A 14,182-nucleotide genomic window follows, 5' to 3' on the forward strand; every position below is an offset into this window, starting at 1 on the left:
ACCACTCTCTGAGTGAAAAACCTTCCTCTAATATCCCCCTTGAACTTCCCACCTCTTACCTTGAAGCCATGTCCTCTTGCATTGAGCAGTGGTGCCCTGGGGAAGAGGCGCTGGCTGTCCACTCTATCTATTCCTCTTATTATCTTGTACACCTCTATCATGTCTCCTCTCATCCTCCTTCTCTCCAAAGAGTAAAGCCCTAGCTCCCTTAATCTCTGATCATAATCCATACTCTCTAAACCAGGCAGCATCCTGGTAAATCTCCTCTGGACCCTTTCCAATGCTTCCACATCCTTCCTATAGTGAGGCGACCAGAACAGGACACAGTACTCCAAGTGTGGCCTAACCAGAGTTTTATAGAGCTGCATCATTACATCGCGACTCTTAAACTCTATCCCTCGACTTATGAAAGCTAACACCCCAAAAGCTTTCTTAGCTATCCTATCTTCCTGTGAGGGAACTTCCAGGGATCTGTGGACATGTACCCCCAGATCCCTCTGCTCCTCCACGCTACCAAGTATCCTGCCATTTACTTTGTACTCTGCCTTGGAGTTTGTCCTTCCAAAGTGTACCACCTCACACTTCTCCGGGTTGAACTCCATCTGCCACTAGTCAGCCCACTTCTGCATCCTATCAATGTCTCTCTGCAATCTTTGACAATCCTCTACACTATCTACAACACCACCAAACTTTGTGTCATCTGCAAATTTGCCAACCCACCCTTCTACCCCCACATCCAAGTCATTAATAAAAATCACGAAAAGTAGAGGTCCCAGAACAGATCCTTGTGGGACCCCATTAGTCACAATCCTCCGATCTGAATGTACTCCCTCCACCACCACCCTCTGCCTTCTGCAGGCAAGCCAATTCTGAATCGACCTGGCCAAACTTCCCTGGATCTCATGCCTTCTGACTTTCTGAATAAGTCTACCGTGTAGAACCTTGTCAAATGCATTACTAAAATCAATATAGATCACATCCACTGCACTACCCTCATCTATATGCCTAGTCACCTCCTCAAGGAACTCTATCAGGCTTGTTAGACACGATCTGCCTTTCACAAAGCCATGCTGACTGTCCCTGATCAGACCATGATTCTCTAAATGCCCATAGATCCCATCTCCAAGAATCTTTTCCAACAGCTTTCCCAACACAGACGCAAGGCTCACTGGTCTATAATTTCCTGGACTATCCCTACTACCTTTTTTGAACAAGGGGACAACATTCACCTCCCTCCAATCATCTTTGGAAAGTATTGGGGCAGGAAAATTTGCATTTCAACAAAAGCTTCCTTTTAGCTTCAGTATTACCAGGACTGAATAGGAAAGTGGTCAATACCACAGAGAAGGAAACAGTAAAATTTCAAGTCATTGACTTTACTTCTCCTACTCCATTATCCCCTCCTCTCAGTGTGTCTACCTACCACTTCTCCTTTTATTTGCTCAACTACTTCCACCTTTTTTCCCAATTCACATCTTTATCTAACCATCCTTAACTGAATTTGTAATGAAGGAGCCACAAATTCCCTTATTTGCAAACAAGAGAAAATCTGCAGATTTTGGAAATTCAAGCAATGCACACAAAATGCTGGAGGAACTCAGCAGGCCAGGCAGCATCTATGGAGAAAAGTCCAATCAATGTCGATAGATGCTGCCTGGCCCACTGAGCTCCTCCAGCATTTTGTGTATGTCCCTTATTTGCATGTCTTTCCTTCTTGTCTTATGATTCTCTGTGACTTTAACTCGTCATTTTTAGTTTGGTAGACAGTTAGCAGAGGCATAATGCAGACATCCCACCCTGCAAAAACTCATTTCAGGGAGATAGCACCACCATCTCAGGGAGGTAGCACCCTCCTCCTCCCACCCCCCCACCCCCTGGTCGACCTCCAAGGGCGCATGTTTACGGGACATTTGATTATGAAAGAATACAACAATTTATTTGACACATATTGAAACTATTTACACACACACACACACACTCCTTGTTGAGTATTTTGTTGGCAATCTCAATGCTAATGCAAATAACTTTTCTATTTCTTTTGCAAACTTTCCTTGTACTGTGATGTGGCTCTGCTGAAAAGAACTGTGAAATACTTGAGCAGCCTTTCCTGCGATTACCCTCCCTAATATGTTGTGGTCTCTAAAAGAAATAAAAGCATAAGGTGTATCCTTATTATATTGTCTTATGTAATACTTTGTTTAGTGATTTTGTCTAATCTGTAAACCAATCTGTAAACTGGGTATATGCAGAAAATGTGACATTAAAATACAGTATGTACTTATATATTATCATGGAGTCGTTTTTAATTCTATTACAACTTTAAGCACGTCTACAGGGAGTTTGGCCTCAACATGTAGGACATCAATAGAGTAGCTCCTTAGCAGCCAGCCAGCTAGTTTAAATAACGTTAGCAATGCTAATGAACGAATGACACCTGTTAAACTCACCTCAACATGTCTTTTAAATTTTAACCCACCATGGGCAATAGAAAAGTCACTATGGCAAACAGTGCAGTGAGCAACACTGTCATTATTTTTGACCCCTATTAGGCAGGGTACACTTTAGAGCAGTCTGGGGTGAAGTGCGTTTTATATTTCCTTTTTTTGAAACACTTTGCCATGGCGGCGCAGGACACGAAACTGATGGAGAGACAGAGGCCGCCCACAGAGAAAACTGATAGGTCTACTTAGCACAAAGTGAGAGAGATGCTCTCTCCCGCTCATTTCCGGGATATTGTATATAATTTGCGGGCGTCAGGGAGCTGCCATTAATATGCGGGAGACTCCTGGAACTTCCAGGAGAGGTGGGATGTCGGAATAATGCACTGAATCGCCCTTTTTGCGGTACTGGTTACGTGATTCTAATTTCATACTTTAGGTATTATTTCAAATGCCACATACTGATAGCTATACTATTGAGAAATGACCAAGACTGCAGCAATATTTGAGGTAGATAATTATAGGAACAAAAAGAAATAAAGCAGTTGGAGCAAGTCTTAAAGGAACAGGAGCAGAAAACAGAATGAGCTGAGACAAGGCAGAACAGATAAAATTCTCATGGTGGAACAGTGGGAAAGTAGGGGAATGGGGAACCTTCTTTTTGATTTGGACTCTGATTTGAATAATAATTGTCCTTCACAACCTCAAAGTGCTTAGTTAAATATTTTGAAGTGAAATTTAGGATGTGCATGTCAAGGTTTCACAATCAAATAGCTAAATGATCAGATTTTTTTTTGTTAATGTTGAATGAGGACATAAGGGAAAGATGGCCCCCTTTCTTGACAATGCTCAAGAATGAAACTTGAATGCACAGCCTGCTGACTCAAAATCAAAAGTGCTACCAACTCAGCTATAAAGTCTTGCTTCTTCTGTGGCATCACTAAGTTAGTATGACCATGAGCAAGCCCGCTACATTTTAAAAGTACAACAGCAATGCATACCAAGAGAGAACATTTCAGAAGAGATAGAACACAGAACTCTATTACATACTTGGGGATAAGAGAAAGCTGTCCAATACTTGAATGGTGCCATACAGCATGGGCCAAGGCTAAAACATAGCTGCAGTACATCTCGCAATAAGACTGATGGCAAGCTGTGAAATCAAAGAGTTGGAATGGATAGCCAACCCATTCTGTATCCGAGGTCAGTGTAGCACTGTTGATAACACTCACAATGCGATCATTCAATACTATCCAGTAGGGCTCCTTAAAACATAAAATTTTAAAAAATCACTCTGTAGAGAAATATATCTTTATTTGAAAGCATTTTCAAATTCTATTTTTCAATGAATCCATAACAACATATCATCCCACTCTCCATTCTAAGAATTCCATATTTGTCTGGTTTATGTTCCTATTGGGCATCTAAGATTTCTTGATGTTTTAACAAAAGAAGCAAATTGGAAACAATTCAGCAGTTATCGTTTAGCAGATTGAATTGTATGACCGTAGAGACAACCTCACTTAATAACACAATATAGGACCAGAAACAGGCCAATTGGTTCCACTACTGAAGATAATTGCCAGACCTCCACATACCTCACTCCCAAATCTTGTTAACACATCTCAAAACTATATTTCATATGCAAAATTAAACTCTGTGCAAGCAGAGAGCTTTCAAAGCTGGTTAAGATTTCTAAATCTGGACTAAACAGGAAACTGAACCATTAAATATTTCAGTTTTAGCCTTAAAATTCCAGTGAATATTCAGTATAACCAGGCGTTTCATAAAATCTAAAGCAGAACTTCGTTCAGCTTACTAATATACTATTGTTGCCAAAACTGTGTCACAGCAAACCCTCTTCATGAATCACCATATTAGCTGTGTTTTATTTCAGATCATTAACAAAGCAAAGTATCTCAGGCTAGAGCAGTTACCCAGCAGAAATTTTCTAGCTTGGCTACAGGCTTCACTTCCCACTTAATAACGTTTGCTCCCCATTTTAAAATAGTTATTTTACACTACTAATTATGTGATGTATTCTATTTAGCACTTTCCTAATATTAATCTAAAACTGAAGTTGATGTTATGCACAGCAAACTGCTTTAACTAAATACAAGCATCTGTGCTGGTGGGGAACTTAAAAATCTGGCAGGAATCTTTTATGTGGCATATCTGAATTGAACATAAGCTAGAGTCAGTCACTTGAAAGGTAATGGGCTTTCAAAATAAAACAGCTGTTTCTGTCAGTGATTATCGAGTCATACATTAAAAAGAATTCTTTTGGTTGGAAGAATCTTCATCAATATTGTAGGTATGTAATTTCCCTCCATCCTGTTAATGTGTGCCTAAATTACAAAAACCTATTGGCTTCATCATTTATTGCTGTGGCCCCAGAATAATGTAAAAGCTTTTAGACTTACAGGTAATGCAGTAATTACAAGTCCAATTGCATTCATCCAAGCTGTAATATTTTCTCTCGGAACCAAAGGTTGACTGGAAAAAAAAGAAAAATCATCAGTGCAAGCGCAAATACCTCTAAAATATCTGCCCACTTTCTTGAACTAACTACAGCACTAAGTATTTGAATTCTTAAAGAGTAAATAATGAATTTACTCTGTCAATTTCATGTGAAATTTTAGGTTTTGTACTGAGATCCATTTTGACATTGTAAAGCACATTCAGTACTGAACCAATTTCCTGTGAGTGAGCCTTGCTTAAATCTGATGTAATAGACTGTGAAAGTTTGTGATTTATTCAATAGATTTAGATATAAATAACATTACAACATTAAAGATTACACAACCTCAAACACTTACAGTTTAAAAAATATGTGCTTATTACCCACATCATTGTGCTAACTTTGCAAATGGGACCAGGAATCTTGAAAACACATGCACACAGAATTCACACACTTTTCAGCAAGACCTTTCCTTACATTAAATAAAATGTAATTGATCATTTCATAAGTTAGCCATTCTTTTTAGTCTATCCTTGCACATACTGAATTAAAAATAATTTCCGGAAACAGCTACCTCTTAAGAACAACATTTAGCAGTGCATTTCCAACTTCCTTCCCTGATACAGACAATGCCATAAGTTCCACACATGTAACATGGAGGGCATGCGCTGCTGGGTTAGGAAATTCATTGAATCTCCAGTCACAGTTCGGAAATGGACCAGGTGATTTTCCTGCCATAGCTGAAGGACTAATTAAGGGAAATGTTACTGAACATCAGGATCTTCACATGGAGAAGACAAAACAGAATGCAGATAAAGCAACCACACCTCATTCAAAAATAATCTTGACATATTGAACAATATTTAACTCAACACAGCCCACACTTTTGAAACAAAAAGGAGTAAAACAAATGGTTACTGTTGGATCAATAGATTTTTAGAGAATTAAGGGATAGAGGCATTAATGCAGGAACGTCATGCTGAAGTCAAAGCTTAGCCACATCTTACTGCCAACGGCAGTGCTGGCACAAGAGTCTGAATGGACTACACTAGCTTCTTATTCTTTGGTCCTTGCTAAGTCTTAATTATCCTCAATGGAGGACCTCAAGCCTCAGGAAAGTAAACCAAGAACTGTGTTGAAGATTTCTGGCAATTTTATGCAGAATGCCCAACGTTTAGCTGTTCATAGTTAAGTATCCTTGGACTCAGGTGGCATTGAGGCACCCTGTCTGAAATGAGCTGAGCAACACATACTAGCATATTAGGCTGAGGAATTTGCATCAGCCAGTTTCTACCAGCAAGACCTCATGCAGGATTTGAAACTCCCTTCATTTTATGGGAATTCCTACCTGAAGGTCAGGAAATAAAAGCTTTTTAAAAAATTTAATTTTCCTCTAAATTTCCTATAAATGTCCATGTACATCAGAGATACTTAAAAATCTTATTTCCTGTCAGCACATTCTGGAAACAGGACTTTAACAATACACAGGTATGACTTAAGTATTGCCACTTACTTCTCATTATTTCCTCAACAAGGGACTCCAGTGACAGGACCCTACATCTCTGCCAGCTTAGCATAGATATGGGAAGAACCTGGCCCAAACAGAGGGCCAAATTGTATATTTTCCATTCACAAAGTTGTGTCGTATAATTACAAAACATCTGGGTTTTGCCAGCTATTCTGCAGGGAGCTTTTGATACTTACCCTTGTAAATACTAGTAATTTCAAATCCCTTGCATAGCTTAGGGAGGCCACAAACTTAAATGCTACAATTTGCTTCAGGATTTTGTTGTTTAAGAGTGAGAAAGAAACTGGCATCTTTCAGCAAAATCCAGTACCTTCTGACTCAATCAGATGGATCACATTATAATGCTACAAATAAAATTCAATCAGCTGGAACGATTAATTTCTATTTTAATGCCATATGCTCCTTCAACATGTGAAATTTTAATAAATTCTGGAAGTCGTAAAGAAATGTAGTAGCTCTTATATTTTTTAGGTGAAGACCACAATAACTCTTTAATCTTCAGGATAACAAAAACCTCTTGCAATGTTTTTCTGTAAAGACAATATTTTTGATTTATACATCTTCCTATGAGATTAACAGTAAATGCCCACAGCTTTTGGTGCTGATCACTTTTTGCATGTAAAAATAGGTAGCACAGAAGGATACTCTCCACTAATCGACCAATCAATTTGCAGTAGTAAGTGTCATCAGGAACCCATGGATTATCCTCACGTGCGTTCATAGCAGATTTCAAATAGGTTTCACTTAAACACCAGCCCTGTGGACGGTTATCTTTTAGGGAACCAATAACTGCATGAACAAGTTTGCGTTTAAGATTTGTACGGTCTCTCAGATGTCTCTCATAGTAATGAAGAGTGTTGTACAAATACGTCACAGGTCGGTCTACAACAAAAGCAAAAATGATTACCCTTAAACCTATGTAGAAATAATCAACTTTATATACAAATTTGGGTACATCTGTTAATATTAAAATATAAATTCTCTTCACAAACAGGAATATAATAGACACCAGGGTCTGTTCTTAGTCAATTGCTAACCCAGTATATTATATTTTAATGCAATGAATTATGATCAAGAAAGCAGTAAACTTCATAGTTTTTCTAGCCTATGTAAGTCCCCCAACATACTTATAAAAGTTTTTCTTTACAGATTCTCTAATGCCTTAAAAGCTCACATTAACAGCAATTTCAGTTCTGTCCAAATCCTTTCCTTTCCCTGATCTAAACCCCATGAAGAATGTAACTTGGGGATGCTCTGTTATACAAATTACAATATTTGACACTCCTCTCATCTATCCAAGACAGGCAAAATTTCTGAGACTTCATGATAAATGCTCAACATTTGACTGACAAGCATTGTGTTGAGAAATTTCCATTAAGGTTGGCTTTCCAGTCTGCAGAATCTTCAAAGCCTTTGTATATTAAATGACAACATGCATCATATGAACAAGAGAAAATCTGCAGATGCTGGAAATCCAAGCAACACACACACACAAAATGCTGGAGTTGATACTTGGGTCCTGATGTAGGGTCTTGGCCTGAAACGTCAACTGCGAATGGTATGCTGGCATTCATAACAAGAGGATTCGAGTACAGGAGCAGTTGTACAAGGCCTTGGTGAGACCACACCTGGAGTATTGTGTGCAGTTTTGGTCCCCTAATCTGAGGAAAGACATTCTTGCCATAGAGGGAGTACAAAGAAGGTTCACCAGATTGATTCCTGGGATGGTAGGACTTTTATATGATGAAAGACTGGATTGGCTAGGCTTATACTCGTTGGAATTTAGAAGATTGAGGGGGGATCTTATTGAAACATATAAAATCCTAAAGGGATTGGACAGGCTAGATGCAGGAAGATGTTCCCGATGTTGGGGAAGTCCAGAACACGGGGTCACAGTTTGAGGAGAAAGGGGAAGCCTTTTAGGACCGAGATTAGGAAAAACTTCTTCACACAGAGAGTGGTGAATCTGTGGAATTCTCTGCCACAGGAAACAGTTGAGACCAGTTCATTGGCTATATTTAAGAGGGAGTTAGATATGGCCCTTGTGGCTAAAGGGATCAGGGGGTATGGAGGGAAGGCTGGTACAGGGTTCTGAGTTGGATGATCAGCCATGATCATACTGAATGGCGGTGCAGGCTCGGAAGGGCCGAATGGCCTACTCCTGCACCTATTTTCTGTTTCTATGCTTACTCTTTTTCATAGATGCTACCTGACCTGCCAATTTCCTCCAGTATTTTATATGTGTTACATGCAGATTATATATGCATAACTAATCTTCAGGTTAGAAATGACAATGCCAGTTCAAGATCACAGAAAGAAAATGATGAAAGTAGTATTAACCTGAAGATCTTAAATTATAAATAATAAAAAAATCTACTTAATTAATCCACAAATTAAGGAGCCAAAAGCTAATTATTATACTGAGGTGTTTAGAACTTACCATGAAACTTGTACAGGCCTCCTAAATGATCAAGAAGTGTTTCCAAAGACTTTGAAACTGGAAGTAGTTCTAAGAATCTGTGGATTACAATATCAAATACCGGCAAAAATCGAAGGCAGACATTTCCAAAATAAATGGGCAGATATTGAGGCTGAATCTGCACAGGAGGGTTCACTTGTTCAGCCAAGCCTTCAAAATACAGCTTCTCAGGATATTTCTGAAAGAGAAAACAAGCAACCATCAATAGAAAATCTTCAGGTGCTGTAAATAAAAATGGACTTCTAAATATTCAATGTAAACATTTTACACTTCCAATTTTATGGTTTTAATCACCAATTAACAATAATCTTTTTAATAAAAAATTGTGAGTATAGCAGCCCAACTAGGGACATCATCTAGGAGAGTGGCAGCCCACTACAAGTAAGAGACTTTAACTTGCTAAAATGCAAAGTGGAAAATATTGCTGTGTGTGAGAAGAAAGTTATTTTCTGTCTGTTTAGAGAAGAAAAAAAGCTTGCTGGTGACACCCTGCTCTCTCTTTTGGTATCTCCCCATCTTTTATCTGACATGTAGTATTGGATGAACATAATTTCTTTCAACTAAGTATCAAGAAGATCAAAGATACTGATTCTCATCCCCATCATGCATTGCATTACCCAGTCACCAACTCAACCACTTTCTACAAAGTCTGTTTGAAATTGAACCAGGTGCCATATTATGATCAACTCAACTCCCCCCCCCCCAACTGATCTTTGGGCCACATATTTGCATGAGCACTAAGATTGCCTATTTTAACATTGCTTTCTCCTTCTTCAGCTCATATGCCCTGAAATGATGTCTTTATTACTTTAGACTTGTTGATTAATTATGGAGAAGGATTTATTCACCTGGAGAAGGTCAATTATTTGTAAAGTTCAGAGATTTGTACGGTGGAAGTTGAGAACAAATTACTATCAGATAGAAGGTGCCATCAAATATCTTAGTGACTGTAAATATACGGCATGATGAATTTGTATCCCGCGTGGCAATGCGGGGCAAGGCAAGTAATTATTAGAGCTTTATTAGAAATTTTTAAATCATCCCTGGTCACAGAATAGGTACCATGTCACTGGAGAACCCAAATTCAAGAAAGGCAGCAGATGTCAGTCCAGTAATTACTGGCTGACAAGTCTAAAATCAGTAGGAGGGAAGTTGGCGGAAATGTTTCTGAGCCAGGGTTAATCTATACTTGGAGAGGAAGGAACTGATCAGAACTGTTAAAAGAATATCCTACCTGACTGAATTTTGAGGCATTAAGTACATTGATGAAGGTTGGCTGATGTAGCTTACATGAGCTTTAGTAAGGGCTATTACAAGGTACAACAACGGAGCCAAGTACTAAAGGTAAAGCTGATGGATCCACAGCAAGTTGGCAAATTGGATTCAAAATTGGTTAGGATACAAAGGGATGCTTTTTGCAAATGGAAGATTGTGATTAGTGGTGTACTCAACTGACAGAGACTGGGACCTTTACAGTTTGTTATCCATGTTATTGACATCTGGATGCCAATGCAGGAAGTTTGATTACACAAAGTTTGGTGGTCTTCGTCTACATTTGGTAAGAAGGTCTGAGAAGTGACTCTAAGCTTGGAAAAAAAATGAGATATATTTTGAGTTAACTAGTAAGACAAGAATTATCCAGTCTTTTGCAGAGGCAAATGTATCCAGAGGGCAGAATTGTTTAAGTGCCAGGAGAGTTAGAAAGGATTTGGGGAAGTCTTTCTCAACAAGTGGGCAGTCAGCAACTGGAATGAAAGGTCTCAACATTTCTCTCAACATTTTACACGTACTTTTATCAGTACATTGAGTTCCTTGGCATAGAACTCTACAGGCTAAGTACTGAAAAATAGGATTAATACAGTTACAAGAAAAAAATTGGAACCCTTTGAACTCACCTGGTTTTCTGCATTAATTACTCAAGATGTGGTCTAATCCTCATCTAAGTGACAATAATAGACGATCACAATCTGTCTAAACTAAGAACACACAATTACACTTTACATGTCTTTACTGAACACATTGTTTAATCATTCACAGTCCAGACTGGAGAAAGTATGTGAACTGGTCGAACCTCCTTTAGCAGCAATAACCTCCACTAAACATTTCCTGTAGCTGCTGATCAGACTTGCACAATGACGAGGAGGAATTTAAGACCATTCCTCCATGCAAAACTGTTTCAGTTCATCAACATTTCTGGGATACCTTGCATAAACAGTCCTCTTCAGGTCATGCCACAGCATCTCAATTGGGCTAAGGTCTGGACTCTGACTAGGCTATTCCAAAACATGAATCTTCTTTTTTTTAAACCATTCTGTTGTTGATTTAGTCTTGTGTTTCAGATCATTATCTTGTTGCATCACTCAACTTCTATTAATCTTCAGGTGATGGACCGCTACCTTGACACTCTCCTGTAAAATGTCTTGATTCAATTTTGAATTAATTGTTCCTTCAATGATTGCAAGCTGTCCAGGCCCTGAGGCAGCAAAACAGCCCCAAACCATGATGCTTCTTCCACCATGTTTCAGTCGTTGGGATAAGGTTTTGGTATTTTAGTGCAATGCCTTTTTTCCTCCATAGCCTTGTGCATTTCTGCCAAAAAGTTCAACTGCTGTCTCATCTGTCCACAGAACATTGCCCCAGAAGTGTTGTGCAACATCCAGGTGGTCTTTTGCAAACTTGAGATGTGCAGGATTTTTTTTTGAGAGCAGTGGCTTCCTCCATTGTGTCCTTCCATGAACACCATTCTTATTCAGTGTTTTTCTTATAGTGGACACATGAAAAGAGACTTTAGCAAGCTCCAAAGGTCTTTTGCTGTTACCCTTGGGTTCTTTTTCACCTCCTTTAGCATTGCACATTGTGCTCTTCATGTGATCCTTGGTGGATGCCCACTCCTAGGGAGAGTAGCAACAGTACCGAATTTCCTCCATTTGTAGACAATTTCTCTTAATGTGGACTGATGAACACTCAGGTCTTCAGAAATACTTTTGAAGCCTTTTCCAGCTTCATACATCTCTACAATTTTTCTTACAAAGTCCTCCAAGAGTTGTTTTGATTGAGGCATGGTACACATAAACAGATTTTTCTAGAAAAGCATAGGCTCTGTCAGTAACCTAATTTTGGGTGTCTTTATTTTAATATATAGGGCAGGGTACCCCTACAACCTACACTTCCAATCTTATCTCATCGATTGGAACACCTGACTCCAAACAGCTTTTATGGAAGGCATTACCCCAAAGGTTCACATACTTTTTTGAGCCTAGTCTGTGATTGTTTAAATGGTATACTCAGTGTTTGATGAGAAGAAATACAATTGTTTGTGTGTTATTAGATTAGGCATTTTGTTTGTCTATTATTGTGACTTAGATGAAGATCAGCACACAATGAGTAATTAATGCAGAAAACCAGACAATTACAAAGGGTTCACAAACTTTTTCTTGCAACTGTATTTGGTGAAACAGACGTGGTGGGCTGAAAGGCCTGTTTTCTTCTGCTGTATGGCTATTCGTATATACTCCTGATCAGTCTCATTCATCCTACTCTCCAAAAACTTTACAAAACTGAAAATACTTGTGTCCATGCCAGACCATGCACCGCCCTTCCCTGCAGGTTTGATAACAAAATCTGTGTTGAACACGATGTCAGCTTGAGGAAGAGCAACTTATCTTCCAGAGTTGATATGAAATTCTACAACTTCAGATAACTAGTTTTCTCTATTTGTTTCGGAATTGATCAGCTCTGATGTACGAACGTATATCATCCATTTATGTATGCCAGGAGTTCCCAGCCTGGGACCCACAGACCCCCTGCCTAATGACATTTTGATCGATGGGATAAAAAGGCTAGGAACTCCTGATCAATGCTATTAGCTCAGTTTTTCTCTTTCCACAGGCCGTTTTCTGGCAAAGGTGTGCTTGGTAAATGGAAGGCCTTCAAAAGTGAAATTTTGAGAGTACAAAGCTTGTATCTATCTGTCAGGATAAAAGGTTAAAAAACTGCTACAACCACTCCGTTCTGTGCTGTACTTTTCTATGACTATGATTAACATGGTTGGATCTGCTTGTTAGTTACTAGAGCTGTGCATTTTGCAGGTTTTAGATACTCCTCTGTGTGAGTTCTCGTTAACTGTCCTTTAACCAGATAATTTCATTTGCAACTTATCTCTGCGGCAACCCTGGGCTTCAATCAGAGTTATTCCCTTTGTCTTATTCATTAGGAGTAAAGGTTGATTAAAGAAATAACCACAGCTGTGAGATCAAGTACCTAATTAGAGGGATTATCAAATGGAGCTACACCACATGAAAGATCATGCTGAAATGCTAATTGCATTTCTCACTCTACAACATTAGGCCTTTATCTGCTCCAAACTCCATAGGGCACCTGAGCACAAGAGTCATCTCCTCCAAAAGGACAACCTAAATCTTCAGACAGCAAATGATCAAAAGACACAAAGTGATCAAGGACATTCAGCAAAGATTTTTTTAAATGGGAAAGTCACGACCAACTAACTTGACTGAATGTTTCTCTGGAGAAGGCAACAAGGAATATCAATAGGGACTGTAGGGATGATGAATTCTATGTACGTGCAGTACAAAGACAAGCTATATTTTTTCAAACTTGGAAAGTTGATTCCCTAGTGATGCATATAAAATGACATCTTTCCAAATTACTGCAATACTGATGATTTGAAATTAAAAAACAAAGACCTGAACCCCAGATAAATCTCAAGAATCAGAATCAAGTTTAATATCACCAGCACATGTGAAATTAGTTAACTTTGTGGCAGCAGTACAATTTAATAAATGATAAATATTGAAAAAATTAATTACAGTAAATAGATATTAAATAGTTAAGTTAAAATAAGTAGTGAAAAAACAGAAATAAATAAAAAAGGTAGTGAGGTAGTGCTCATGGGTTCAACTTCCACTGCAGAGGGGAAAAAGCTGTTCCTGAATCAGAGTGTGTGCCTTCAGGCTTCTGAACCTCCTTCCTGATGGTAACTGTGAGAAGGCGGCATATCCTGGGTGGTGGGGGTCCTTGAGGCACCACTCCTTGAAGAAGTCTTGGATATTGCAGAGAAGGCATCATCTATCAAAGATGCCCATGATCCAGGCCATGGTAATTTCTTGTAGTTATCACTGGGTAGGAGGAGGTGGAGAAGACTTAAGTCCCACAGGTTCAAGAACGTCTGCTTCTCTTCAACCATTCTGTTCTTGAACCAATTTATATAACCCTAATCACTGCCTCAGTATAGCAACATTATGTCCACTTTGCACTAC

The 14,182-nt window shown here is 38.9% G+C and overlaps 1 protein-coding gene across 4 annotated transcripts in view; it reads right to left on the reverse strand.

Annotated features, from left to right (window-relative positions):
- Window positions 1–14,182, reverse strand: part of med23 (mediator complex subunit 23) — a 96,696-nt gene that overhangs the window by 10,488 nt on the left and 72,026 nt on the right. For all 4 annotated transcript variants that reach the window (XM_063034757.1, XM_063034762.1, XM_063034774.1 and 1 more), the window contains 5 exons: window positions 8,868–9,084; window positions 7,073–7,309; window positions 5,474–5,639; window positions 4,862–4,934; window positions 3,489–3,703 (listed from right to left, as the gene is read on the reverse strand). In XM_063034757.1, the coding sequence (XP_062890827.1) occupies window positions 3,489–3,703; window positions 4,862–4,934; window positions 5,474–5,639; window positions 7,073–7,309; window positions 8,868–9,084 (908 nt within the window). The remainder of the gene's footprint in view (window positions 1–3,488; window positions 3,704–4,861; window positions 4,935–5,473; window positions 5,640–7,072; window positions 7,310–8,867; window positions 9,085–14,182) is intronic.

Source organism: Mobula hypostoma, chromosome 2, assembly GCF_963921235.1.
Source record: "Mobula hypostoma chromosome 2, sMobHyp1.1, whole genome shotgun sequence".
NCBI lineage: Eukaryota > Metazoa > Chordata > Chondrichthyes > Myliobatiformes > Myliobatidae > Mobula > Mobula hypostoma.